Source organism: Microcaecilia unicolor, chromosome 2 (assembly GCF_901765095.1).
Source record: "Microcaecilia unicolor chromosome 2, aMicUni1.1, whole genome shotgun sequence".
Taxonomy (NCBI): domain Eukaryota; kingdom Metazoa; phylum Chordata; class Amphibia; order Gymnophiona; family Siphonopidae; genus Microcaecilia; species Microcaecilia unicolor.
This window is the reverse complement of record NC_044032.1, coordinates 238,255,206-238,282,099: the sequence shown is the minus strand read 5'-3', so window position 1 is coordinate 238,282,099 and position 26,894 is coordinate 238,255,206. Positions and strand designations below refer to the sequence as shown.

At 50.2% G+C, this 26,894-nt stretch overlaps 1 protein-coding gene across 5 annotated transcripts in view; it reads left to right on the top strand.

Moving 5' to 3' along the window:
• The window catches only part of SMARCA2 (SWI/SNF related, matrix associated, actin dependent regulator of chromatin, subfamily a, member 2), a 679,721-nt gene that overhangs the window by 261,278 nt on the left and 391,549 nt on the right, over nucleotides 1-26,894 (top strand). For all 5 annotated transcript variants that reach the window (XM_030193821.1, XM_030193826.1, XM_030193822.1 and 2 more), the window contains exons 16-18: nucleotides 2,577-2,740; nucleotides 9,699-9,765; nucleotides 11,790-11,900. In XM_030193821.1, the coding sequence (XP_030049681.1) occupies nucleotides 2,577-2,740; nucleotides 9,699-9,765; nucleotides 11,790-11,900 (342 nt within the window). The remainder of the gene's footprint in view (nucleotides 1-2,576; nucleotides 2,741-9,698; nucleotides 9,766-11,789; nucleotides 11,901-26,894) is intronic.

The window sequence follows — 26,894 nt, the reverse complement described above, 5'->3', positions numbered from 1 at the left end:
TCGAGACGGCTCTGCTCATGAGTTGGGCGAAAAGGCATCTAGTGCAGATTTCGGCGGCGCATGTGGCCAGGGTGGACAATGTGAACGCGGATTTTCTAAGCAGACACATGTTGGACCCCGGAGAATGGTCTCTGCACCGGTCGGTGTTCGACCAGATAGTTCTAAAGTGGGGAATGCCAGTAGTGGATCTCATGGCGGTATTTCAGTCGGCGTTGGGATCCGCGAGTGGAAGGGATCGATGCGTTGGTCCTTTCGTGGCCTCAGCGGGTATTGCTGTACGTGTTTCCCCCGTGGCCCTTGATAGGTCAAGTCCTACAGAGGGTAGAATGTCATGCGGGTCCGGTGTTGTTGGTGGCTCCGAATTGGCCGCATCGGCCGTGGTTCGGGGATCTGATGCGCTTGTTAGAAGGCGAGCCTCTGTGGCTGGGGGGCTCGGTGCTGTTGTGTCAGGGTCCAATTGTCATGCTGGATCCGAATCGGTTCTCTCTTACGGTGTGGCCCTTGAAAGGGAACGGTTGAGAAGGAAAGGGTTTCCCCCCCTCAGGTGATTCAGACGATGCTGCAGTCTCGCAAACGTTCGACGTCTTTGGCCTATGTGCGTGTGTGGCGCATATTTGAAGATTGTTGTGGGGACCGGGCGTGTGTCCCTTTGACAGCTTCTGTGTTGTGCATTTTAGATTTCTTGCAGGATGGTTTTGAGAAGGGCCTTTCATTGTCATCTTTGAAGGTGCAGCTGGCTGCTTTGGCGTGTTTTCGGGGTAAGGTACAGGGCAGGTCGGTTTTGTCTTCCCTGGATGTGGTCCGTTTTTTGAGGGGGGTGAAGTTGCTTCGTCCTCCTCAGTGGCTGGTAGTTCCTCAGTGGGATCTTAATATCGTTCTTGACTCTTTGGCGGGTTCTCCTTTTGAGCCCTTGGAGTCTTGTTCGATAAAAGACCTTACTATGAAGGTGGTCTTTTTGGTAGCGATATCGTCGGCTTGCCGGATTTCGGAACTTCACGCTCTTTCATGTAGGCCTCCGTTTCTGTGGTTTTCTAAGGAAAAGGTTTCGCTGCGTCCAGTGCCTTCGTTTTTGCCTAAGATGGTATCCTCCTTTCGTGTCAATCAGGTGATTTCGTTGCCGGTCTTGGGGGACCGGACGGGGGATGCTTCTCAGCGTCGTTTGGCGAAATTGGATGTGCATAGAGTGTTGAAGGTTTACTTGCGCAGGTCGGAGGAATTCAGGTCTTTGGACAGGTTATTTGTCCTTCATGGGGGCCCCAAGAAGGAAGCAGCTGCTTCTAAGGCATCTATAGCTCAGTGGTTGAAGGATGCCATCTCTTCACCTTACATATTGCATGGCTGTACGGTGCCGGTGGGGCTCAAGGCACATTCCACTAGTGGGATGGTGGCTTCTTGGGCAGAGAGTAGTTTTGTTCCACCGGTGGACATTTGTAGAGCGGCGGTGTGGTCCTCCCTGCATTCTTTTGTCAAACATTACAGAGTGGATGTACAGGCAAGGGAGGATGCCAGTTTTGGAGCTGCAGTCCTGTCCTCTGGGCTTCGCAGGTCCCACCCTTAGATGTGTTGACTGCTTTGGTACGTCCCAGGCGTCTTGAACTGTCTGGAGGATTGCTGAGGAAGGTGAAATTAGCTCTTACCTGCTAATTTTCTTTCCTCTAGATCCTCCAGACCGTTCAAGAGCCCACAGTGTATCGGACAGTTCAGTATGATTTCTTTAGACTTCAGTTGCTGATATTTCTAGTAGCTCCTATGATTTGGGTCCTGGAGTTTTACTAAGGGCAGTTTGTGGTACCATTTGTGCCCATCTGCAGTTGAATTCCCCCGTCTTAAGGGGAGGAGATCTGAGTGTGGATTCAGTGGTTTTGTTTAGGTGGAGGTGTTTTGTTCCTCTGCTTTGTTACTGTTTTACTGGTTAGTAGAAAGTCTGCACAGGCTACTTGTATAAGAAGTTTTAGTGTTCTCAGTCTCCCTCTGCTGGTAGGAGTGCATAACCCAAGCGTCTTGAATGGTCTGGAGGATCTAGAGGAAAGAAAATTAGCAGGTAAGGCCTAATTTCACCTTATTTGTTGAAGGCAACTGTTAGCTAAGGATAGCTACTTGTGTGGCTGACTGTTTCCTTGTCCACAGAAAACACTAAGCCATGCTAGCAGCTGCTGCGCGGCAATGCCGACACAGCCCATTCAGAGTGAATGGGCTCTGTTGGCATTAGAGCAGTGCAGGCGCTAGTGCAGCTTAGTAAACAGGGGTAAGTTGCTTACTTGTAATGGGTGTGGACTGAAGAATAATTAGTCACACATCCTCTCTCCTTCTGCTCCTTGAGCTGGTGATAGAAATGTCTACACATGAATTCATGATGAACACAATTAGAGTTTAAAAGGAAAAAAAATAATGTTCAGTTCACCAGAAGCAATAAATATTAAATATTCCATTTTGTAGACTAGAAAATATTCCAAAGCCTATTAGAAAGTGGTAAAGTATTTTTATTTGTTGCAAAAAACTTTTTTTACTGATTAAATTGCAAACTATATTTTATAAGTATCAGTATTAATCTTAATCATGATTATGCTTTCTTTCAGATCCAGGGCCTGGAATGGATGGTTTCACTATACAATAACAACTTAAATGGAATTTTAGCTGATGAAATGGGGCTGGGAAAGACAATCCAGACTATTGCCCTTATCACTTATCTAATGGAGCACAAAAGATTAAATGGCCCCTACCTTATTATTGTTCCTCTTTCGTAAGTGAAATTATGTTGAGGTTTACTTTGTCATGCTTTCATTTATTGTGTATGTGCATTGTTACCTGCCTAGAATTGTAGATTATTTATTTAACTCACTTGTATATTTTTTTTAAAATAAATGCATTTGTGTTTTGGATTCTTATTTTAGCACAACCCTAGTTAGTTGCCATTGGTTCAATTAGAAAATCAATTATTTAATTGAAATTAGAGAAATTCTAAGGAAAATGATTTTTTGTTTTTATTATTTTTGTGAGAGAGAATAACTTTTTTATAGTCATCCATTGGTATCCTTTATATTCTCCGAGGACAAGCAGGCTGCTTGTTCTCACTGATGGGTTCACGTCCTCGGCAGCCCCCTCCATCGGAAAGTTTACTAGCAAAGGCCTTTGCTAGTCCTCGCGCGCCCATGCGCACTGCGCATGCGCAGCCGTCTTCCCGCCCGAAACCGGCTCGAGCCGGCCAGTCTTCTTTCGTCCGCGCTCGGTACGGTCGTGTTACGCCGTTCGTGCCCCAGAGAGTCGACCTCGCGCGTCCTTTTCGACGTGTTTTTCATTGTTTTTCCTTCTAAAAAAGTTGGGAAGCGCTCCGGAAGTGTTCCGGAAGACCCTGTCGGGTTTTCTGCCCTTCCCGTATTTTTTCAAGTTTTGCCCCGTAAGTTTTCTTTCGTTGTCGGGGGTAGGCCTAGTTTGGCCTCGGTCGAGATTTTTCTCCCTCTAAATTTGGTGCTTCAATTTTCGCCATTTCGGCTTTTGATTTCGCCGGCGTGATTTTTCCGCCCATGACATCGAAGCCTTCCAGCGGCTTCAAGAAGTGCACCCAGTGCGCCCGGGTAATCTCGCTCACTGATAGGCACTCTGCGTGTCTTCAGTGTCTAGGGGCCCAGCACCGCCCTCAGAACTGCAGTCTGTGTTCCCTGTTACAAAGGCGGACTCAGGTAGCGAGATTAGCCCAGTGGAACGTTTTGTTCTCGGGCTCTTCGTCGGCATCGGCACCGGAGGCATCGAGTGCATCGACGTCGTCAGCGTCCGGACCATCTTCCTTGGCTGCCGCTCCATCGACTGCATCGAGGCATCGGACCTCTGCATCGGCGCCGAGGCATCGGGCGACTGCATCGACGTCGGTGGTACCGAGACTTCGTCTGCTGATGTCGTCGGACGGAGGTGCATCGTCAGGAGTGCAGGTGAGGGCTGTCCATTCCCCTGCTGGTGGCGGTGAGCCTTCGGGTGGGTCTCCTCCTACCCTGAGGGCTCCTGCGGTACAGCCCCCCCGGGATCGACCTTCTTCGGTCTCGGCCCCGAGGAAGCGACGGATGGATTCTACGTCCTCGTCGGTGCCGGGGAGCTCCGGTGACATGCTTCGGAAGAAGTCGAAGAAGCATCGACACCGGTCTCCTCCCCGTGTCGGCACCGAGAGCTCTGGGTCGCCGAGGGATTCGGCACCCAGTAGGCATCGGCACCGAGAGGACCGCTCACCCTCTGTTCAGGAGGTGTCGATGCGCTCCACTCTGGACAGCCCGGAACAGCCTCCTCGCCCGGAACAGGTTCTGACGTCGACGCCTGCATCGACCTCTCAGCCTTTTTCTGCAGCCACTCTGAACGAGAGCCTCCGGGCCGTTCTCCCAGAGATTCTGGGAGAGCTGTTGCGCCCTACCCCTCCGGTACCGGCGGTGCTTGCGCCTCCGGTACCGTCGAGCGCGGCGCCGACTGGCCCATCGCCCAGGTTGAGGTCCCCGACGTCGGTACCGCGTGCGGTGCCGACCGCGGCCACCTCCCAGGAAGGCTCCCTGACTACATTGGCGGAGGGAGCTTCGCCGATGCGGGCAAGGGAATCTACCTCTCAACGCCCCCACCGTGGACGGGGTTCCACCGAGTCGAGCAGGGCGAGGTTGCAGACACAGGTCCGTGAACTTGTGTCTGACACCGAGGGTGAGGCCTCGTGGGAGGAAGAGGAAGATCCCAGATATTTCTCTGACGAGGAGTCTGAGGGTCTTCCGTCTGATCCCACTCCCTCTCCTGAGAGACAGCTTTCTCCTCCCGAGAGTCTGTCTTTTGCCTCCTTTGTCCGGGAGATGTCTACGGCCATCCCCTTCCCGGTGGTTGTGGAGGACGAGCCCAGGGCTGAAATGTTTGAGCTCCTGGACTATCCTTCTCCACCTAAGGAAGCGTCCACTGTTCCCTTGCACCATGTCCTGAAAAAGACATTGCTTGCAAACTGGAACAAGCCATTAACTAATCCCCACATTCCCAAGAAGATCGAGTCCCAGTACCGGATCCATGGGGACCCAGAGCTGATGCGCACTCAGTTGCCTCATGACTCTGGAGTTGTGGATTTGGCCCTAAAGAAGGCTAAGAGTTCTAGGGAACATGCTTCGGAGCCCCCGGGCAAGGACGCTAGAACCTTAGACTCCTTTGGGAGGAAGGCCTACCATTCCTCTATGCTCGTGTCCAAGATCCAGTCTTACCAGCTCTACACGAGCATACACATGCGGAACAATGTGCGGCAGTTGGCGGGCTTGGTTGATGCTCTTCCCCCTGAGCAGGCCAAGCCTTTTCAGGAGGTGGTCAGGCAGCTGGAGGCGTGCAGAAAATTCCTGGCCAGAGGAGTTTATGACACTTTTGATGTTGCGTCCAGGGCCGCTGCTCAAGGTGTGGTGATGCGCAGGCTCTCATGGCTGCGTGCCGCCGACCTGGAGAATAGAATCCAGCAGTGGATTGCGGACTCGCCTTGCCGTGCGGACAATATTTTTGGTGAAAAAGTCGAACAGGTGGTAGAGTCTCTCCACCAGCGGGACACCGCATTCGACAAATTCGCCCGCTGGCAGCCTTCAGCTTCTACCTCTACAGGTAGACGATTTTTCGGGGGAAGGAAGACTGTTCCCTACTCTTCTGGCAAGCGTAGGTACAATCCTCCTTCCCGACAGCCTGCGGCCCAGGCTAAGCCCCAGCGCGCTCGCTCTCGTCAGCAGCGTGCGACTCAGCAAGGCCCCGCGGCTCCCCAGCAAAAGCAAGGGGCGAGCTTTTGACTGGCTCCAGCAGAGCATAGCCGACATCCAAGTGTCCGTGCCGGGCGACCTGCCAGTCGGAGGGAGGTTGAAAGCTTTTCACCAAAGGTGGCCTCTCATAACCTCCGATCAGTGGGTTCTGCAAATAGTCCGGCAGGGGTACACCCTCAATTTGACCTCAAAACCTCCAAATTGTCCACCGGGAGCTCAGTCTTACAGCTTCCAGCACAAGCAGGTACTTGCAGAGGAACTCTCCGCCCTTCTCAGCGCCAATGCGGTCGAGCCCGTGCCATCCGGGCAAGAAGGGCTGGGATTCTATTCCAGGTACTTCCTTGTGGAAAAGAAAACAGGGGGGATGCGTCCCATCCTAGACCTAAGGGCCCTGAACAAATATCTCGAAAAAGAAAAGTTCAGGATGCTTTCCCTGGGCACCCTTCTCCCCATGATTCAGCAAAACGATTGGCTATGCTCTCTGGACTTGAAGGATGCCTACACACACATCCCGATACTGCCAGCTCACAGACAGTATCTGCGATTTCAGTTGGGCACACGCCACTTCCAGTACTGTGTGCTACCCTTTGGGCTCGCCTCCGCGCCCAGGGTGTTCACCAAGTGCCTAGCTGTGGTAGCAGCAGCACTTCGCAGGCTGGGGGTGCACGTCTTCCCATATCTCGACGATTGGCTGGTGAAGAACACATCCGAGGCAGGAGCCCTGCAGTCCATGCAGATGACTATTCGCCTACTGGAGCTACTGGGGTTTGTGATAAATTACCCAAAGTCCCATCTTCTACCAGTGCAGAAACTCGAATTCATAGGAGCTCTGCTGGATTCTCAGACGGCTCGTGCCTATCTCCCAGAGGCGAGAGCCAACAACTTGTTGTCCCTCGTCTCGCGGGTGCGAGCGTCCCAGCAGATCACAGCTCGGCAGATGTTGAGATTGCTGGGCCACATGGCCTCCACAGTTCATGTGACTCCCATGGCCCGCCTTCACATGAGATCTGCTCAATGGACCCTAGCCTCCCAGTGGTATCAGGCCGCCGGGGGTCTAGAGGACGTGATCCACCTGTCCACGAGTTTTCTCAAATCCCTATATTGGTGGACGATTTGCTCCAATTTGACTCTGGGACGCCCCTTCCAAATTCCTCAGCCACAAAAGGTGCTGACCACGGATGCGTCCCTCCTGGGATGGGGAGCTCATGTCGATGGGCTTCACACCCAAGGAAGCTGGTCCCTCCAGGAACGCGGTCTACAGATCAATCTCCTGGAGTTGCGAGCGATCTGGAACGCTCTGAAGGCTTTCAGAGATCGGCTGTCCCATCAAATTATCCAAATTCAGACAGACAACCAGGTTGCCATGTACTACGTCAACAAGCAGGGGGGCACCGGATCTCGCCCCCTGTGTCAGGAAGCCGTCAGCATGTGGCACTGGGCTCGCCGGAACGGCATGGTGCTCCAAGCCACATATCTGGCAGGCGTAAACAACAGTCTGGCCGACAGGTTGAGCAGGATTATGCAACCTCACGAGTGGTCGCTCAATTCCCGAGTGGTGCGTCAGATCTTCCAAGAGTGGGGCACCCCCTTGGTGGATCTCTTTGCATCTCGAGCCAACCACAAAGTCCCTCAGTTCTGTTCCAGGCTTCAGGCCCACGGCAGGCTGGCATCGGATGCCTTCCTCCTGGATTGGGGGGAGGGCCTGCTGTATGCTTATCCTCCCATCCCTCTGGTGGGGAAGACTTTGTTGAAACTCAAGCAGGACCGAGGCACCATGATCCTGATTGCTCCTTTTTGGCCGCGTCAGATCTGGTTCCCTCTTCTTCTGGAGTTATCCTCCGCAGAACCGTGGAGATTGGAGTGTTTTCCGACCCTCATCACGCAGGACGAAGGGGCTCTTCTGCATCCCAACCTCCAGTCTCTGGCTCTCACGGCCTGGATGTTGAGGGCGTAGACTTTGCCTCTTTGGGTCTGTCAGAGGGTGTCTCCCGCATCTTGCTTGCTTCCAGGAAAGACTCCACTAAGAGAAGTTACTTCTTTCATTGGAGGAGGTTTGCCGTCTGGTGTGACAGCAAGGCCCTAGATCCTCGCTCTTGTCCTACACAGACCCTGCTTGAATACCTTCTGCACTTGTCTGAGTCTGGTCTCAAGACTAACTCTGTAAGGGTTCATCTTAGTGCAATCAGTGCATACCATTACCGTGTGGAAGGTAAGCCGATCTCAGGACAGCCTTTAGTTGTTCGCTTCATGAGAGGTTTGCTTTTGTCAAAGCCCCCTGTCAAGCCTCCTACAGTGTCATGGGATCTCAATGTCGTTCTCACCCAGCTGATGAAACCTCCTTTTGAGCCACTGAATTCCTGCCATCTGAAGTACTTGACCTGGAAGGTCATTTTCTTGGTGGCAGTTACTTCAGCTCGTAGAGTCAGTGAGCTTCAGGCCCTGGTAGCCCAGGCTCCTTATACCAAATTTCATCATAACAGAGTAGTCCTCCGCACTCACCCTAAGTTCCTGCCAAAGGTCGTGTCGGAGTTCCATCTGAACCAGTCAATTGTCTTGCCAACATTCTTTCCCCGTCCTCATTCCTGCCCTGCTGAACGTCAGCTGCACACATTGGACTGCAAGAGAGCATTGGCCTTCTACCTGGAGCGGACACAGCCCCACAGACAGTCCGCCCAATTGTTTGTTTCTTTTGATCCCAATAGGAGGGGAGTGGCTGTAGGAAAACGCACCATTTCCAATTGGCTAGCAGATTGCATTTCCTTCACTTACGCCCAGGCGGGGCTGGCTCTTGAGGGTCATGTCACGGCTCATAATGTTAGAGCCATGGCTGCGTCGGTAGCCCACTTGAAGTCAGCTTCCATTGAAGAAATTTGCAAAGCTGCGACGTGGTCATCTGTCCACACATTCACATCTCATTACTGCCTGCAGCAGGATACCCGACGCGACAGTCGGTTCGGGCAGTCAGTTCTTCAGAACCTGTTTGGGCTTTAGGATCCAACTCCACCCCCCGAGGGCCCTGTTTGTTCTGTTCCAGGCTGCACTCTCAGTTAGTTGGTAAATTTTTTAGGTCAATCTCAGTTATGTCCTCGCCGTTGCGAGGCCCAATTGACCTTGGTTGTTGTTTTGAGTGAGCCTGGGGGCTAGGGATACCCCATCAGTGAGAACAAGCAGCCTGCTTGTCCTCGGAGAAAGCGAATGCTACATACCTGTAGAAGGTATTCTCCGAGGACAGCAGGCTGATTGTTCTCACAAACCCGCCCGCCTCCCCTTTGGAGTTGAGTCTTCCCTTGAACTGTATTGTCTTGCTACATACTGGACTGGCCGGCTCGAGCCGGTTTCGGGCGGGAAGACGGCTGCGCATGCGCAGTGCGCATGGGCGCGCGAGGACTAGCAAAGGCCTTTGCTAGTAAACTTTCCGATGGAGGGGGCTGCCGAGGACGTCAACCCATCAGTGAGAACAATCAGCCTGCTGTCCTCGGAGAATACCTTCTACAGGTATGTAGCATTCGCTTTATCCACGATGTTGGTAGTAAATTTATTGTGTGTTCAGTCCCATTAGAGTTCATAAAAAGACATGGAAGCAAATTTAGGAACAAAAGTGAAAAAAAAAATCTTCAAAAGAGATGTGCCTGAAAAGCTCTGACAGTGTTATATGTTTACTTGTTGAACTGAAATATACTGTGAATGTTAATGATTTTGAATAATTAAGAGTAGGGGACTGGGAAGTCGGGAAACCTTACAAATATAGGGCTCCTTTTATAAAAGTGCGCTTACAATTCCTGCATGGCAAATGCAGCAAAGCCCATAATTGAATGGGCTGAATCGCTAGCTTAGGTTTGTAAAAGGAGCCCATAGCTATTTAGGAAAAAAAATGATTCTCCTTTAATGAGTAGTATATTTGAATGTTTAATTTCTAATAATATGTAATAATATTTAACTGAATAGTTTTTCTCTCATATCTAGGACGTTATCCAACTGGCAATATGAATTTGACAAGTGGGCTCCTTCTGTGGTGAAAATTGCCTATAAGGTTTGCTCAACTTCTCTTATTTTCTCAGTGTTAATGCAAGAGGAACAGTCACTGTTAGCATCTTTACTTTTCTTCCATTCCAAATTTGTTCAGATTGTTTTGTTGTAATGTCATGTGTATTCGGATATTATCAGTAATAATTAATTGTTCCTAGATTACTGAGATAAACTATAATTGCTTTTAGAGGGGAATGTGTAAGAAAATATTAATTATCCTATTGTAGGATTTGTAAGAAGGCTTATGTTGATCATCCCTGTGTTCTTTGTTTTGTACTTAGTTTCATATCAGCCTTTTTCCAGCTGTTCCCACAAAGAGAAGGTCATTCAGATTGCCCCTTCTCCCGGTTTTCTAGTTCCAGTTCCCATGCACAGTGTGGCCTTTCTGCATACTTAATCTCGTTGTCTTTCATCAGGGAGCCATTAAGTACAACTTTCAGTATCCTCTGTTTTTTTGTGTTAATCAGTAGGAATCATCCACACTAGTGGGTGATATTGTTTGATGGTACCTACAGAACTCATAAAAGCCTAGACGAGTTTGAATATGAATGGGACTTCCCATATAGCTACTCCTTCGCAAGTACTGTGTTGGTCTATTTTATTCTGTTCTATTGCCCAGATATGTATTAGGCACTCTGAGGATTTTTTTTCTTCTTATTTGTTAGCAGCCTTTTCTCATTTTAACACCTCCAAAGTGGATTGTGAGAAATTGTAGAATGACCATGTAAAACCGAAAGACTGGGCATCCAATGGACAGTTGCAAAACCGTGTAGAGAAGAACATCCCAAAGTATACTTATATAGGCAAGGGGTCTAGACATCATTGTGGACAACACGTTGAAATCCTCTGTGTGCAGCAGCAGCAGCAGTCAAAAAGCAAATAGAATATTAGGAATTATTAGAAAAGGAATGGAAAATATGAACATCATAATTCCTCTGCATCACTCCATGGTGTGACCACATTGTAAACATTTTATTCAACTCTGGTCACTATATCTCAAAAGAGATGTATTGGAGTTAGAAACGGTACAGAGTGGGGGAATCAAAATGATAAAGGGGATGGAATGACTCCCCTTGTGAGGAAATGCTAAAGATTTGGGCTTTTCAGTTTGGAGAAGAGACAGCTGAAGGGAGATATGATAGAGATCTATGAAATCATGAATGGTGTGAATCAATTGTTTATTCTTTCAAAAAGTACAAAAATCAGGGAACGCGCCATGAAGTTACTAGGTAATACATTTAAACAAATGTAAAAAAAAAAAGATTTTTACTCAACGTGTAATTAAGCTGTGGAATTCATTTGCCAGAGGGTATAGTAAAAGCAGTTAATTTAGCTGGGTTTAAAAACAAAAATATGAGTGCTTATGTTTTCACTAGGATTTCTAGTTTTACTGTACACTAATCCCTCATATGGCAACTCATTTAATAGAATTTTGCTGTAAAGTAATTTACTTTGTGACCTAATTTTGAGCTACAGAATCAGGGGGAGGAAAGGACTCAGAACCCAGTAGCTGACTTCCTCTTCTCCCAACCAGACCTGGGTGGCTATGTTTTCCTCCTTTGACTTCAAGGGGTGTTTCTTTATTTCTTTCTGCTGTGCCCTCCAAAGTTCCTATATGAGGTGACAGCCTACATGAGAATTACCACACTGGGTCAAATCACAGATCCATTTAGCTCAGTATCCTGTTTATAACAGTGGCCAATCCATGTCATAAACAACTAGCAGGATCCCCAAAAGTGGCAAGATTCCATGTTGCTTACTCCAAGGGGTATGCATTGGTTTTCTACAGGTCTGCCTTAATGGTTTATGGAGTTCACCTTCAGGAATTTGTCCAAACCTTTTTTTTTAAACGCAGTTACAAAGTTCCTGAACTTAATTATGGGTTGTTTGAAAAAAATATTTTCTCCTGTGTTTTGAATGAACTTACCTTGCCTAATTATAGAACCACTGCTAGTAGTCATTTAAAACAAAAATGTCATATTAAAAATGTTGAATTATGTACAGTATCTTTATTATCATTTCTTTCAGGGAACACCAGCCATGCGTCGCTCACTCGTTCCTCAACTTCGTAGTGGAAAATTTAATGTCCTATTAACTACCTACGAGTACATAATAAAGGATAAACACATTCTTGCAAAGGTAAATTTGTTCATTCCTAGCACTTCTGCTTGTGATTTCTGTAGGCATGGAGATTAGTGAAGTAGGATGGGATATAATGCCTTCTTTTTTTCTTAAAAGAAGCTTACCTTTTCAGAGACCTTCATTTAAGAAAACTAGTAATTGCCAATTTCCAGTTGAAAAAGCACAACAAGGAGTAAGAGCAGTGGAATTTGGCTAATGCAAATACTAATTGGCTGATGCAGCAGTCTAGACTATAAGGCATTTAACTGCAGTGAATCAGGGGCAGTATTTTTCTTGTTGATTCTGAATTGCAAAAATGGAATAACTGCCAAGGAAGCATAATGGAGAGGCTGTAAATATCACATATAAGAGTGCCAAATGATCTACAGAATCGCAAATATTGGAAGAAAGAGATAACCATGATATTTATTTAGTCACTTCTTTATTACAGTAACTACTCAGACCAAAACAGTGATGCAAGGAATCCAAAGATTTGCATTTTGCTACTGTGATGAAGAAAGTGGAGTAAAGCAGTGTAATTTTCTTTGTATCTTATCTGTTTCAAAGAACCTAGTATTATGCTACAGTGTAAGCAGTATTATACTTGTGTTTCAAGCAATGCATTTTTTTTTAGTAGTGAAAATGTGTTTCTCCGAGGACAAGCAGGCTGCTTGTTCTCACTGATGGGTGACGTCCACGGCAGCCCCCTCCAACTGGAAACTTCACTAGCAAAAGCCTTTGCTAGTCCTCGCGCGCCCATGCGCACCGCACATGCGCGGCCGTCTTCCCGCCCGAACCGGCTCGTGTTCGTCAGTCTTCTTTTGTCCGCGCTCGGTACGGTCGTGTTTTCGCCGTGTCATGCCCCGCAAAGTCGACCTCGCGCGTCCTCTTCGCTTGTTAAAAAAAAAAAAAAAAAATCCATTCTGTGTGTGGAAGGAGACTCTTCGGTCTCTTTTCCCCCCCATATTTCAAGTTTTTTTGCCCCGATAAGTTTTCTTTCGTCGTCGGGGTAGGCCGCTTTAGGCCTCGGGTCGAAGTTTTCTTCCCCTTGTTTTTCTGGTGCTCTTCCGCCATTTCGTCTTTTGATTTCACCGGCGTGATTTTTCCGCCCATGACATCGAAGTCTTCCAGCGGCTTCAAGAAGTGCACCCAGTGCGCCCGGATCATCTCGCTCACTGACAGGCACGCGTCGTGTCTTCAGTGCTTGGGGCCTGAGCACCGCCCGCAGGCCTGTAGTCTGTGCTCCCTTTTACAGAGACGGACTCGGGTAGCGAGATTGGCCCAGTGGAACGTTTTGTTCTCGGGCGCTTCGTCGGCATCGGCACCGGGGGTATCGAGTGCATCGACGTCTTCAGCGTCCAGACCTTCATCCTCGGCCGCCAGTGCATCGAGTGCATCGAGGCATCGGCCCTCTGCATCGGCGCTGAGACATCGGACAGCTGCATCGACGTCGGTGGTACCGGGACCTCGTCTGCTGATGTCGTCGGACGGTGGTGCTTCATCTGGAGTGCAGGTGAGGGCTGTCCATTCCCCTGCTGGTGGCGGTGAGCCTTCGGGTGGGTCTCCCCCTACCCTGAGGGCTGCTGCGGTACAGCCCCCCCGAGACCGACCTCCTTCGGCCTCGGCCCCGAGGAAGCGACGGCTGGATTCTACGTCCTCCTCATCGGTGCCGGGAAGCTCCGGTGACATGCTTCGGTCCAAGAAGTCGAAGAAGCATCGTCACCGGTCCCCTTCCCGTGTCGGCACCGAGAGCTCTGGGTCGCCAAGGGCGGCACCCAGCAAGCATCGGCACCGAGAGGACCGCTCACCCTCTGTCCAGGAGGTGTCGATGCGCTCCACTCTGGACAGCCCGGAACAGCCTCCACGCCCGGAACAGGTTCTGACGTCGACGCCTGCATCGACCTCAATGCCTTTCTCTGCAGCCGCTCTAAACGAGAGCCTCCGGGCCGTTCTCCCAGAGATTCTGGGGGAGCTGTTGCGCCCTACCCCTCCGGTACTGTCGGTGCTTGCGCCACCGGTACCGTCGAGCGAGGCGCCGGCTGGTCCATCGCCCGAGGTGAGGTCGCCGGCGTCGGTGCCGCGTGCGGTATCGGCTGCCACCGCCTCCCAGGAAGGCTCCCCGACTACGTCGGCGGAGGGAGCTTCGCCGATGCGGGCGAGGGAGTCTACCTCTCGACGCCCCCATCGTGGACGTGGCTCCACAGAGTCGAGTCGGGCACGGTTGCAGACACAGGTCCGTGAACTTGTGTCTGACACCGATGGTGAGGCCTCGTGGGAAGACGAAGGAGACATCAGATATTTCTCTGACGAGGAGTCTGAGGGTCTTCCTTCTGATCCCACTCCCTCTCCTGAAAGACAGCTTTCTCCTCCCGAGAGTCTGTCTTTCGCTTCCTTTGTCCGGGAGATGTCTACGGCCATCCCCTTCCCGGTGGTTGTGGAGGACGAGCCCAGGGCTGAAATGTTTGAGCTCCTGGACTATCCTTCTCCACCTAAGGAAGCGTCCACAGTACCCATGCACCATGTCCTAAAAAAGACATTGCTGGCGAACTGGACCAAGCCTCTAACTAATCCCCACATTCCCAAGAAGATCGAGTCCCAGTACCGGATCCATGGGGACCCAGAGCTGATGCTCACTCAGTTGCCTCACGACTCTGGAGTTGTGGATTTGGCCCTAAAGAAGGCCAAGAGTTCTAGGGAGCATGCTTCGGCGCCCCCAGGCAAGGACTCTAGAACCTTGGACTCCGTTGGGAGGAAGGCCTACCATTCTTCTATGCTCGTGGCCAAAATTCAGTCTTACCAGCTCTACACGAGCATACACATGCGGAATAATGTGCGGCAGTTGGCGGGCTTGGTTGATGCGCTCCCCCCTGAGCAAGCCAAGCCGTTTCAGGAGGTGGTCAGGCAGCTGAAGGCGTGCAGAAAATTCCTGGCCAGAGGGGTGTATGACACCTTTGATGTTGCGTCCAGGGCCGCTGCTCAAGGTGTGGTGATGCGTAGACTCTCATGGCTGCGTGCCGCCGACCTGGAGAATAGAATCCAGCAGCGGATTGCGGACTCGCCCTGCCGTGCGGATAATATTTTTGGAGAGAAAGTCGAACAGGTGGTAGAGCACCTCCACCAGCGGGACACCGCATTCGACAAGTTCTCCCGCCGGCAGCCTTCAGCCTCTACCTCTACAGGTAGAAGATTTTTTGGGGGAAGGAAGACTGTTCCCTACTCTTCTGGTAAGCGTAGGTACAATCCTCCTTCTCGACAGCCTGCGGCCCAGGCTAAATCCCAGCGCGCTCGCTCTCGTCAGCAGCGTGCGACTCAGCCAGGCCCCTCGGCTCCCCAGCAAAAGCAAGGGACGAGCTTTTGACTGGCTCCAGCAGAGCATAGCCGCCATCCAAGTGTCAGTGCCGGGCGACCTCCCGGTCGGAGGGAGGTTGAAAGTTTTTCACCAAAGGTGGCCTCTCATAACCTCCGATCTGTGGGTTCTCCAAATAGTCCGGCAAGGATATGCCCTCAATTTGGCCTCAAAACCTCCAAATTGTCCACCGGGAGCTCAGTCTTACAGCTTCCAGCACAAGCAGGTACTTGCAGAGGAACTCTCCGCCCTTCTCAGCGCCAATGCGGTCGAGCCCGTGCCATCCGGGCAAGAAGGGCTGGGATTCTATTCCAGGTACTTCCTTGTGGAAAAGAAAACAGGGGGGATGCGTCCCATCCTAGACCTAAGGGCCCTGAACAAATATCTGGTCAGAGAAAAGTTCAGGATGCTTTCCCTGGGCACCCTCCTACCCATGATTCAGCAAAACGATTGGCTATGCTCTCTGGACTTGAAGGATGCCTACACACACATCCCGATACTGCCAGCTCACAGACAGTATCTGCGATTTCAGCTGGGCACACGTCACTTCCAGTACTGTGTGCTACCCTTTGGGCTCGCCTCTGCACCCAGGGTGTTCACAAAGTGCCTGGCTGTGGTAGCAGCGGCACTTCGCAGGCTGGGGTGCACATGTTCCCATATCTGAACGATTGTCTGGTGAAGAACACATCCGAGGCAGGAGCCCTGCAGTCCATGCAGATGACTATTCGCCTTCTGGAGCTACTGGGGTTTGTGATGAATTATCCAAAGTCCCACCTTCTCCCAGTGCAGAAACTCGAATTCATAGGAGCTCTGCTGGATTCCCGGACGGCCCACGCCTATCTCCCAGAGATGAGAGCCAACAACCTGTCCCTCGTCTCGCGGGTGCGAGCGTCCCAGCAGATCACAGCTCGGCAGATGTTGAGATTGCTGGGCCACATGGCCTCCACAGTTCATGTGACTCCCATGGCCCGCCTTCACATGAGATCTGCTCAATGGACCCTAGCTTCCCAGTGGTTTCAGGCTACTGGGGATCTAGAAGACGTGATCCACCTGTCCACGAGTTTTCTCAAATCCCTGTATTGGTGGACGATTTGCTCCAATTTGACTCTGGGACGTCCTTTCCAAATTCCTCAGCCACAAAAAGTGCTGACCACGGATGCGTCTCTCCTGGGATGGGGAGCTCATGTCGATGGGCTTCACACCCAAGGAAGCTGGTCCCTCCAGGAACGCGATCTGCAGATCAATCTTCTGGAGTTACGAGCGATCTGGAACGCTCTGAAGGCTTTCAGAGATCGGCTGTCCCACCAAATTATCCAAATTCAGACAGACAACCAGGTTGCCATGTATTACGTCAACAAGCAGGGGGGCACCGGATCTCGCCCCCTATGTCAGGAAGCCGTCAGCATGTGGCTCTGGGCTCGCCGTCACGGCATGGTGCTACAAGCCACATATCTGGCAGGCGTAAACAACAGTCTGGCCGACAGGTTGAGCAGGATTATGCAACCTCACGAGTGGTCGCTCAATTCTCGTGTAGTGCGGCAGATCTTCCAGGTGTGGGGCACCCCCTTGGTGGATCTCTTCGCATCTCGAGCCAACCACAAAGTCCCTCAGTTCTGTTCCAGGCTTCAGGCCCACGGCAGACTGGCATCGGATGCCTTCCTCCTGGACTGGGGGGAGGGTCTGCTGTATGCTTATCCTCCCATACCTCTGGTGGGGAAGACTTTGTTGAAACTCAAGCAAGACCGAGGCACCATGATTCTGATTGCTCCTTTTTGGCCGCGTCAGATCTGGTTCCCTCTTCTTCTGGAGTTGTCCTCCGAAGAACCGTGGAGATTGGAGTGTTTTCCGACCCTCATCAAACAGGACGAAGGGGCGCGTCTGCATCCCAACCTCCGGTCCCTGGCTCTCACGGCCTGGATGTTGAGGGCGTAGACTTTGCCTCTTTGGGCCTGTCAGAGGGTGTCTCCCGCATCTTGCTTGCTTCCAGGAAAGATTCCACTAAGTTACTTCTTTCTATGGAGGAGGTTTGCCGTCTGGTGTGACAGCAAGGCCCTAGATCCTCGCTCCTGTCCTACACAGACCCTGCTTGAATACCTTCTGCACTTGTCTGAGTCTGGTCTCAAGACCAACTCTGTAAGGGTTCACCTTAGTGCAATCAGTGCATACCATTACCGTGTGGAAGGTAAGCCGATCTCAGGACAGCCTTTAGTTGTTCGCTTCATGAGAGGTTTGCTTTTGTCAAAGCCCCCTGTCAAGCCTCCTACAGTGTCATGGGATCTCAATGTCGTTCTCACCCAGCTGATGAAACCTCCTTTTGAGCCACTGAATTCCTGCCATCTGAAGTACTTGACCTGGAAGGTCATTTTCTTGGTGGCAGTTACTTCAGCTCGTAGAGTCAGTGAGCTTCAGGCCCTGGTAGCCCAGGCCCCTTACACCAAATTTCATCATAACAGAGTAGTCCTCCGCACTCACCCTAAGTTCTTGCCAAAGGTTGTCGGAGTTCCATCTGAACCAGTCAATTGTCTTGCCAACATTCTTTCCCCGTCCTCATTCCTGCCCTGCTGAACGTCAGCTGCACACATTGGACTGCAAGAGAGCATTGGCCTTCTATCTGGAGCGGACACAGCCCAACAGACAGTCCGCCCAATTGTTTGTTTCTTTTGATCCCAATAGGAGGGGAGTGGCTGTGGGGAAACGCACCATTTCCAATTGGCTAGCAGATTGCATTTCCTTCACTTACGCCCAGGCTGGGCTGGCTCTTGAGGATCATGTCACGGCTCATAATGTTAGAGCCATGGCAGCGTCGGTAGCCCACTTGAAGTCAGCCACCATTGAAGAGATTTGCAAAGCTGCGACATGGTCATCTGTCCACACATTCACATCTCATTACTGCCTGCAGCAGGATACCCGACGCGACAGTCGGTTCGGGCAGTCAGTTCTTCAGAACCTGTTTGGGCTTTAGGATCCAACTCCACCCCCCGAGGGCCCTGTTTGTTCTGTTCCAGGCTGCACTCTCAGTTAGTTGGTAAACTTTTTAAGTCAATCTCAGTTATGTCCTCGTCGTTGCGAGGCCCAATTGACCATGGTTGTTGTTTTGAGTGAGCCTGGGGGCTAGGGATACCCCATCAGTGAGAACAAGCAGCCTGCTTGTCCTCGGAGAAAGCGAATGCTACATACCTGTAGAAGGTATTCTCCGAGGACAGCAGGCTGATTGTTCTCACAAACCCGCCCGCTTCCCCTTTGGAGTTGTGTCTTCCCTTGTCTTTGTCTTGCTACATATGGGACTGACGAACACGAGCCGGTTCGGGCGGGAAGATGGCCGCGCGTGCGCATGGGCGCGCGAGGGCTAGCAAAGGCTTTTGCTAGTGAAGTTTCCGGTTGGAGGGGGCTGCCGTGGACGTCACCCATCAGTGAGAACAATCAGCCTGCTGTCCTCGGAGAATACCTTCTACAGGTATGTAGCATTCGCTTTTCGTTCCATCTCTTGCATAGTGTGTTTTGACCCAGTATATTTTTATTTTGTTTGCTTTAGAAAGAACAAATAGTGAAATACGAAAACTAAGACCCTGATTTTCAGCCAGCATGGTGGTGACAGTCTTAAGTGCCGTTGCATAACTTGTGGTGGTGAAATAGGGGACTTCCATTCTTTGTGATTTGTTTTGCTTTCCTATGACACTTTTCTTCTCTTCTGTTTATTTCCCTTGATTGTCCAGAAGGTGGTGTTTGACCTTTGCATTATAGCTGTAACAGAGGTCTGTTTTCTTTTGAGCTAGATTCCCGAAAAGTCAAAAGTAACCTGCAGTGTCATTGATCAAAACATCCTTAGTTCTAATGCTCTGTGCCCTGATTGGCCCTGAAGCCAAGACCTAGCCCAGAATGTGCTAGAATTCCCCAGTCTCAGTTGGGAGTGTGGAGGGAAGTAGACCTCTGCACTGAGACCCTTTCTTTTCCTGATCTCCCCAGGTACTACTTAGGTAGTAAAAAGTGTTCAGTTCGATTTAACATTAAATCCTTGTTATTTTACCTGTTGCTGTTTGCTGGTTTAAACTGTTTACCATTTACTGTTCTATTTTTTATTTATTTTTTAATAATAAACCTATTAGTTTGCTAGATCTGTTGTCACGGACTGACTAAGAATTCTGGCAGTTTGTTTTCTCAGTCTGTGATGTTTTTCTAGGAATTGTGGGACCCCAGGATCGCGGCTCCCAATGTCCCTAGAAACCACCGGGAGTTAACTTGTGGGTGGGAGTCTTGCCCAGAGGCAAGCAGGACCCAGTGGTGGGTGGAGGGTATGCCAGTGTAGGTGCAGGCAGGCTTGGACAGGACCCTCAGGTGGCCACAGGGTTAACCCCAGGTGGGTGCTAGAGGTAGCACTCAGGTGTTATGTGACACTTAGTGTACATATTCAGCACTGCTATCTCTATAGATAGTGACACTGGATATGGATAATGTAGTCATCATGCCAACACTTTTATTAAAGCTTACTAGTTTGCAGGCCTAAATTTGACACATGGAGCTTAATTTTAGAAAGGACATGAAGGTGGCAGTGACTAAGTAGATTTGTGGCTGGATATGGAAGATAAATGGAAGGCTACTGGGTATAAATAAAATAATCTTGGGTGCTCAGTAAACCAAGAGGAAAAAGTTAATATAAGAATTGCCATAGTGAGTCAGACAAAGGTTCCATCAAGCCTCATTTCCTGCTTCCAACAGTTGCCATTCCAGGTCACAGGTACCTGCTCCTATTGATTCCCTTGGCATAAAGAAACCCCTTGATGGTCCTTGGGCAGATCCTTCAATCCCTGCCCTCGTTCTTACTAGGGTCCTTTGATCCATGTGTAGTTGGGAGCAGGAGCGATGCCCAGGGTTCTCTAGTAGTAATCTCCAGGGTTTTGTTTTCTCTAATGTTAATTTTGTGATATTACTAGAATTCAAGTTGCCTTTTGCCCTTATTTGGCAGGCTGACCACTAGTGGTAATTATGCAAGATTACTGGTAGGGGTCATAGGCAGCACTTTAACCTGGAACATGGAGCAGCAGGAGCGAAACACCAAAGACCATGGGATACCAATAAGAGCTTTGGGAGGGTGGTGGGGAGGCGTGTTACTGGGAGGGATCTCATGGCAGAGCTGGCCTTGGCCTTCACACTTTCCTTCCAGCAAGCAGTTATGCATGCCTTGGAGCAGGTGTAAATGCAGACATCTAGATTTTTAACAGTAATGTGTATTCCCCTTGTAAAATGGAGAATACACCTCAGTGTTGTTAATCTGTCAAAACTGCTCCCTCTTCATGCCTTAACCATGCCATCTTCATATGATGTGGATCACCATGTGTAAATGGTGGCTTTTAAGTGTGCAGATTGCTTAAGTGTTTAAATAGTGATCTTAGCCACAATTTTTATGCAGGAATGCTTTTAAAATGAGGGTCATAGCTTATCTGGATAGCAGCTGAATATTGCTGCTATCAAAATAATTTTGTAGCCCTTCTTGTTCTGCCCCACACCTGGTTCACAAGTATATACTATTTAGTGAATTCAATATCCTGATGATATCCATATGTTTTTGAAACATAAACATACTAGTAAAAAAGGCCCGTTTCTGACCCAAATGAAACGGGCGCTAGCAAGGTTTTCCTCATTGAGCAGTTGCCTGTGAGGTGTGATGCCCCCCCTCCTTGCACCATCCCACCCACGGCGATGCATCCGGCTGCAGCCATCTGACCCACCGTGCCCATCACACCCACCTTCGCGTTGGTTTGGCGGCGGGGGACTCGGAACCCCGCCACCACAAGTCCTGTGTGCTGAGTACGGCGTCATCGTCGGCGTTGTTAGCTGTGCAGGGCGGAGTTCTGTGCGTCTGACGTCATGCACGTGCAGGACGTCAGATGCACAGAAGCCCTGCCTCCACAGGCTAGGAACGCCGAAGATGACGCCGTAGTGAGCAGACAGGGCTTGTGCTGGCGGGGTTTCGGGTCCCCCGCCGGCAAAGCAACGCAAAGGTGGGTGTCTCAGGAGGGGGTTGTTGCGGGGGGGGGGGGGGTGCTGGAGGTCCTTGTGTTGAGCTGCAGCTTTAAGGGGGGGGGGGGGGTCAACCGTTTGTTTAGGTGATTTTTTTTTTCCTGCCCTCGACGTCATGTCGTTTGACGTGAGGGCGGGGCACGGGTCTGTGGGGTGGCTTCACCACCATGAATCCACGGACCGTTCTGGGAGACTGACTGACTTCAGTGACGTCAGTGTCCTCAGAACGTTGAGGTTGCTTTTTATTATAGTAGATAAGGCAAGAATGCATTTGTTTGCTGACTGTGAACGTATAATTGGGTTTGAATATCTCCCATGAGTCTTTCAGAGGCAAAACTGGTGCTATCATGTATATAATTGGAATTTGTTTTATAGCTTGAAAATATTGCAGTAGTTAATTTGTAGATTTATGTAGTTGATGCTGGTTCATTTGATTTTGCTGGACTTGTTTGGCTACAAATGCATTGTAAGGCAGGTCTCCTGAAATCCCAGGTACCAGTTTCCTATGGTAATCAGAATTTGCAGCCTTTTGCCTCAGCCTATTTGGAGTTAAATATGTCAAAACCTGTGATTTACATTCGCGATTCGCCAACGACATGGAGGTCTCTGCCTTCCTTGACATTAATTGTCTGTAGCGACTACCAGGATCAAGCATCCTTCGATCCCATCTTGAGGAAAAAGGATTCAATTTTGTCCTTGTCAATGCCTTGTGTTGGATGGAGGCCAAGAAGCATCAGCATTGGTCCTCCTTGAGGCATGGTGTTGAGAACTAGATTCCCAAAACTATGATACCTGAGAGATGCCCACACCATAAGGGCAGTCACCTTCTAGGAGCTTGGAGTGGGTACGACAGCATCCATAGAGCCGGGACCAAGCCATTCATTTTGCCCCAAGGTCTTTGAAGAATGTGACTACACCAGCTGAGCCCCAGCCTTTATCGATTGCTCCCCTTGAAGAATGGAGGAGATCAGGCACCACCAGCCAGATGTAATTCTGAGCAGTGAGGGCTTCAGTGTTGGGCCAGGCAGAGCTTCAGCCCATTCTGGAGGTGCATGCCCTGCCTGTTGCATGTTTTTCAACACTTGTGTCACACAGGGTGTCATTGGTCCAGTTCCTAGGGAGAGGAAGATTCCTTGGGGCATTGGAGGTTACCTATCTTTCAGCGCCTCCATCCAAGGCCTGACAATCATGTCAGTAGACTGAGACAGTTGTAGATACACCCACCCCATAAGAGTTATTCTCCGAGGACAAGCAGGCTGAATAATCTTCATGTGGGTCGGCGATCCGGCATTTCAAATAGCAAAATGTTTGCTAGAACCTTCTGAGCGTGCCGCATGTCCAACTGCTCATTCGCTGAGTGTTTTCCCGCCCGCCACACGGCTGCGCTCAGTTACTTTTTTTCCATGTGAGGAGCAGCAGCCTTTTTTTGTTCCACTTCATTGCCTGGGAGAGCCTTCAGTGTCTCTTTTTTGCGGCATTTCGCTTGAATTTCCTTCTTTCTTTTAGTATTGTTTAAAATAAAATGAGTTCCCTTTTATTCTTAGGTTTTCTGTTGACCCTCGTTCAAGTTTCCTTTTATTTTAGTCGCGGCTGTCCTTAGGCCAGCACGGCCAGGTTTTGCCCTTTTTTGTGCATATTTTTCAACACAATCATGTTTTTTGATTTGGCTAGGAAAGTTTTCCCTTCCATGTCATCGAAGCCTCCCAGTGACTTCAAACGTTGTTCTCAGTGCAACCGGACCATCTCAGGCACTGATACCCATTTGTGGTGTATTCAGTGCATTGGGCCCGACCATAGCCCGGCCCGTTGTGCCCTTTGTCTTCGTATGAAGAAAAGGACTCAGCTGCCTCGAGAAGCCCAGAGAGAAAATTTTGGGGTCTGGTCCTTCGACATCGGCACCGAGGTCGGCATCGAGGGAGGCACTGACGTTTGGAATTGAGGTAGGCATGGCTGCTGAGAAACCTGAACACACTGGGAGCAGTGAGACATCAAGTGGGTTTCCGCCCGTCTTGAAGCCTTCTGCTATGCAGGCCCCCCGGGACCGTCCGTCAGACCCGACCCCGAGGAGATGTGGGGATTCTACTAGATTTCTAGTCCAAGAAAAGTTCAGGATGGTTTCCCTGGGCACCCTTCTTCCCATGGTTCAGGAAAAAGGTTGGCTATGCTCTCTGGACTTGAAGTATGTTTATACTCGTATCCCAATACTTCCAGCTCACAGGAAGTATCTTCAGTTTTGGCTGGGAATGCAGCACGTCCAGTACCACGTGCTGCCTTTTGGCCTAGCGTCAGCCCCAAGAGTGTTCACAAAATGCCTAGCGGTAGTTGCAGCGTCGCTACGCAGACTGGGAGTGCATGTGTTTCCTTATCTCGACCATTGGCTGGTGAAGAGCACACGGTGCTTGGAGTCCATACGGATTGCTATTCAGGTGCTGGAACTACTAGGGTTCGTAATAAATTACCCCAAGCCCCATCTCACTCCAGTTCAGAAATTGGAATTCATTGGAGCATTACTCGACATGAGAACAGTTTAAGCCTATCTTCCCGGGACCTGGGCAGGCAAACTTTTGTCCCTAGTGCCCAAGGTTCGAGTGTCTCAGCACTTCACAGCTCGGCAGATGTTGGGGCATATGGCCTTCACGGCTCCTGTTACGCCCATGGCACGTCTGCACATGAGATCTGTTCAATCGACCCTAGCTTCTTGGTGGCATCAAGCCACGGGAAACCTAGAAGATGTCATCCATGTGTCCACCAACTTTGCACATTCGAACCAATTTTATTTATTTATTTATTTATTGCTTTTGTATCCCACATTTTCCCACCTATTTGCGGGCTCAGTGTGGCTTACAATACATTGTGAATAATCGAGATACAATTAGTCACAGTACATTTATGGGTACGTTGTGAAGAGTTATAGGAAGACAAATCAAAGTCAAAGATACCATGGGACACCCATTCCAAATTCCTCAGCCACAGGAAGTGCTGACTATGGATGCATCTCTCCTGGGGTGGGCGGATCATGTAGATGGGCTTCACACTCAGGGAGCCTGTTCCCCCCAGGAGGCAGATCTTCAGATCAACCTCCTGGAGCTCTGAGCGATCTGGAACATGCTAAAGGCTTTCAGAGATTGACTATCTAACCAAATTATCTTGATTCAAACAGACAATTTTATTTTTATTTTTGTTACATTTGTACCCCGCACTTTTTCCCACTCATGGCAGGCTCAATGCGGCAGGCAATGGAGGGTTAAGTGACTTGCCCAGAGTCACAAGGAGCTGCCTGTGCCGGGAATCGAACTCAGTTTCTCAGTTCCCCAGGACCAAAGTCCACCACCCTAACACTAGGCCACTCCTCCACAATCAGGTTGCAATGTACTACAACAATCAGGGGAGCACCGGATCTTGCCCTCTGTGTCAGGAAGCCGTCCAGATGTGGCTTTGGGTGCGCCATCACGGCATGTTTCTCCAAGCCACTTATCTGGCAGGCGTAAACAGTCTGGCCGACAGGTTGAGCAGGATTATGCAACCTCACGAGTGGTCACTGAACATGGACATTGTCCGCAAGATCTTCCGAGCGTGGGGCACCCCCTCAGTGGATCTCTTTGCCACTCAGCTCAATCACAAAGTCCCTCTGTTCTGTTCGAGGCTTCAGGCCCACTGCAGACTAGCATCGGATGCTTTTGACCTACATTGGGGAACAGGCCTTCTGTATTCGTATTCTCCCATACCTCTAGCAAGCAAGACCGCGGAACCATGATCCTGATTTCACTATATTGACTGCATCAGATTTGGTTCCCTCTTTTTCTGGAGTTGTTCTCCGAAGAACCGTGAAGATTGGAGTGTTTTCCAACCCTCATCACTCAGAACGAGGGGTCGCTTCTACATCCCAATCTCTAGTCTGTGGCTCTCATGGCCTGGGTGTTGAGAGCCTAGAATTCGATTCCTTGGGTCTTTTGGAGGGTGTCTCCCGAGTCTTGCTGGCTTCCAGGAAAGATTCCACTAAGAGGAGTTATTCTTTTAAATGAGGAGGTTTGCTGTCTGGTGTGACAGCAAGGCCATTGATCCCATTTTTTGTCCCACACAGACCCTGCTTGAATACCTTCTGCACTTATCAGTCTGATCTCAAGACCAACTCTGTAAGGGTGCAATTAGTGCTTATCAGTGCAAGTAGTGCCTATCATCGGCGTGTAGAAGGTAAGCCTATCTCTGGACAGCCTTTAGTTGTTCGCTTCATGAGAGGTTTGCTTTTGTCAAAGCCCCCTGTCAAACCTCCACCGGTGTCATGGGATCTCAACATTTTTCTTACCCAGCTGATGAAGCCTCCTTTTGAGCCACTGAATTCCTGCCGTCTGAAGTACTTGACCTGAGAGGTAGTTTTCTTGGTGGCTGTTACTTCAGCTGTAGAGTCAGTGAGCTTCAGGCCTTAATAGTGGATGCACCTTATACTAAGTTTCATCACAAAAGAGTAGTTCTCTGCACGCACCCTAAGTTCTTGCCGAAGGTGGTGTTTGAGTTCCATCTGAACCAGTCAATTGTCTTGCCAACATTTTTTCCCCATCCTCATGCCCACCCTGGTGAAAGTAGCTTGCACATCTTGGACTGCAAGAGAGCATTGGCCTTTTACATAGAGCGGACGAGGCCCTTCAGACAGTCCGCCCAGTTGCTTATTTTTTTGTATCCCAACAGGAGGGGAGTCGCCATCGGAAAACACACAATCTCCAGTTGGCTAGCAGATTGCATTTCCTTCGCTTATGCCCAAGCTGGGTTGACTCTGGGATTCCCCACTTGTGAGAATTAAAAGCCTGCTTGTCCTTGGAGAAAGCGAAGATACTTAACCTGTAGCAGATATTCTCCGAGGACAAGCAGGCTTCTTGTTCTCGCGACTGGGTGACGTCCGCGGCAGCCCCCACCAACCGGAAAAAAGCTTCGCGGGACGGTCGGCACGCAGGACACGCCCACCGCGCATGCGCGGCCGTCTTCCCGCCCGTGCGCGACCGCTCCCGCCAGTTCCTTTTTTTCCGCGCCTGGAGAGAGTCGTGCCTGTGCCGCTCTCTCTGTTTCAGCCCCGGAAAAACCGTCGCGTTTACGCGATCTTCTCTTTTTTCTTTTATATTTATTTAATTGCCGCGCGCTCCACTTTTCCTTTCAAAAAAAAAAAAAAAAAAAAAAAGGAGCACGCGCTCCCATTTTCCCTCGCTTCCAGCGGGGACGTTGCTTTGCGGCCTAGTGGCCGCACGGTCGTTTTCCTTTTTCGAGGTGTGATTTCCGCCACCATCGACGACTTTAATTTCGCCGACGCGATTTTTCCGTCGATGTCCTCGAAGGTCCCGAGTGGATTTAAAAAGTGTGGTCGGTGCGGCCGGCCCATCTCGCAGACCGACACCCACGCTTGGTGCCTCCAGTGCCTCGGGCCGGAGCACAATTTCAAGTCGTGTCCCCTGTGTCTCGGTCTCCGGAAACGGACTCAGGTTGCGAGGCAAGTTCAACGGGACCGTATTTTTGGAACTTGCGCCGGCCCCTCGACGTCGACCTCGACGGCATCGGTATCGACGCCCGGTCCTTCGGTACCGGTATCGATGCCCGAGACATCGGCACCGATGGCATCGACCCCAGGAGAACAGGTCCCGTCGGCCCGCCGGTCCTCCGGTGAGGGT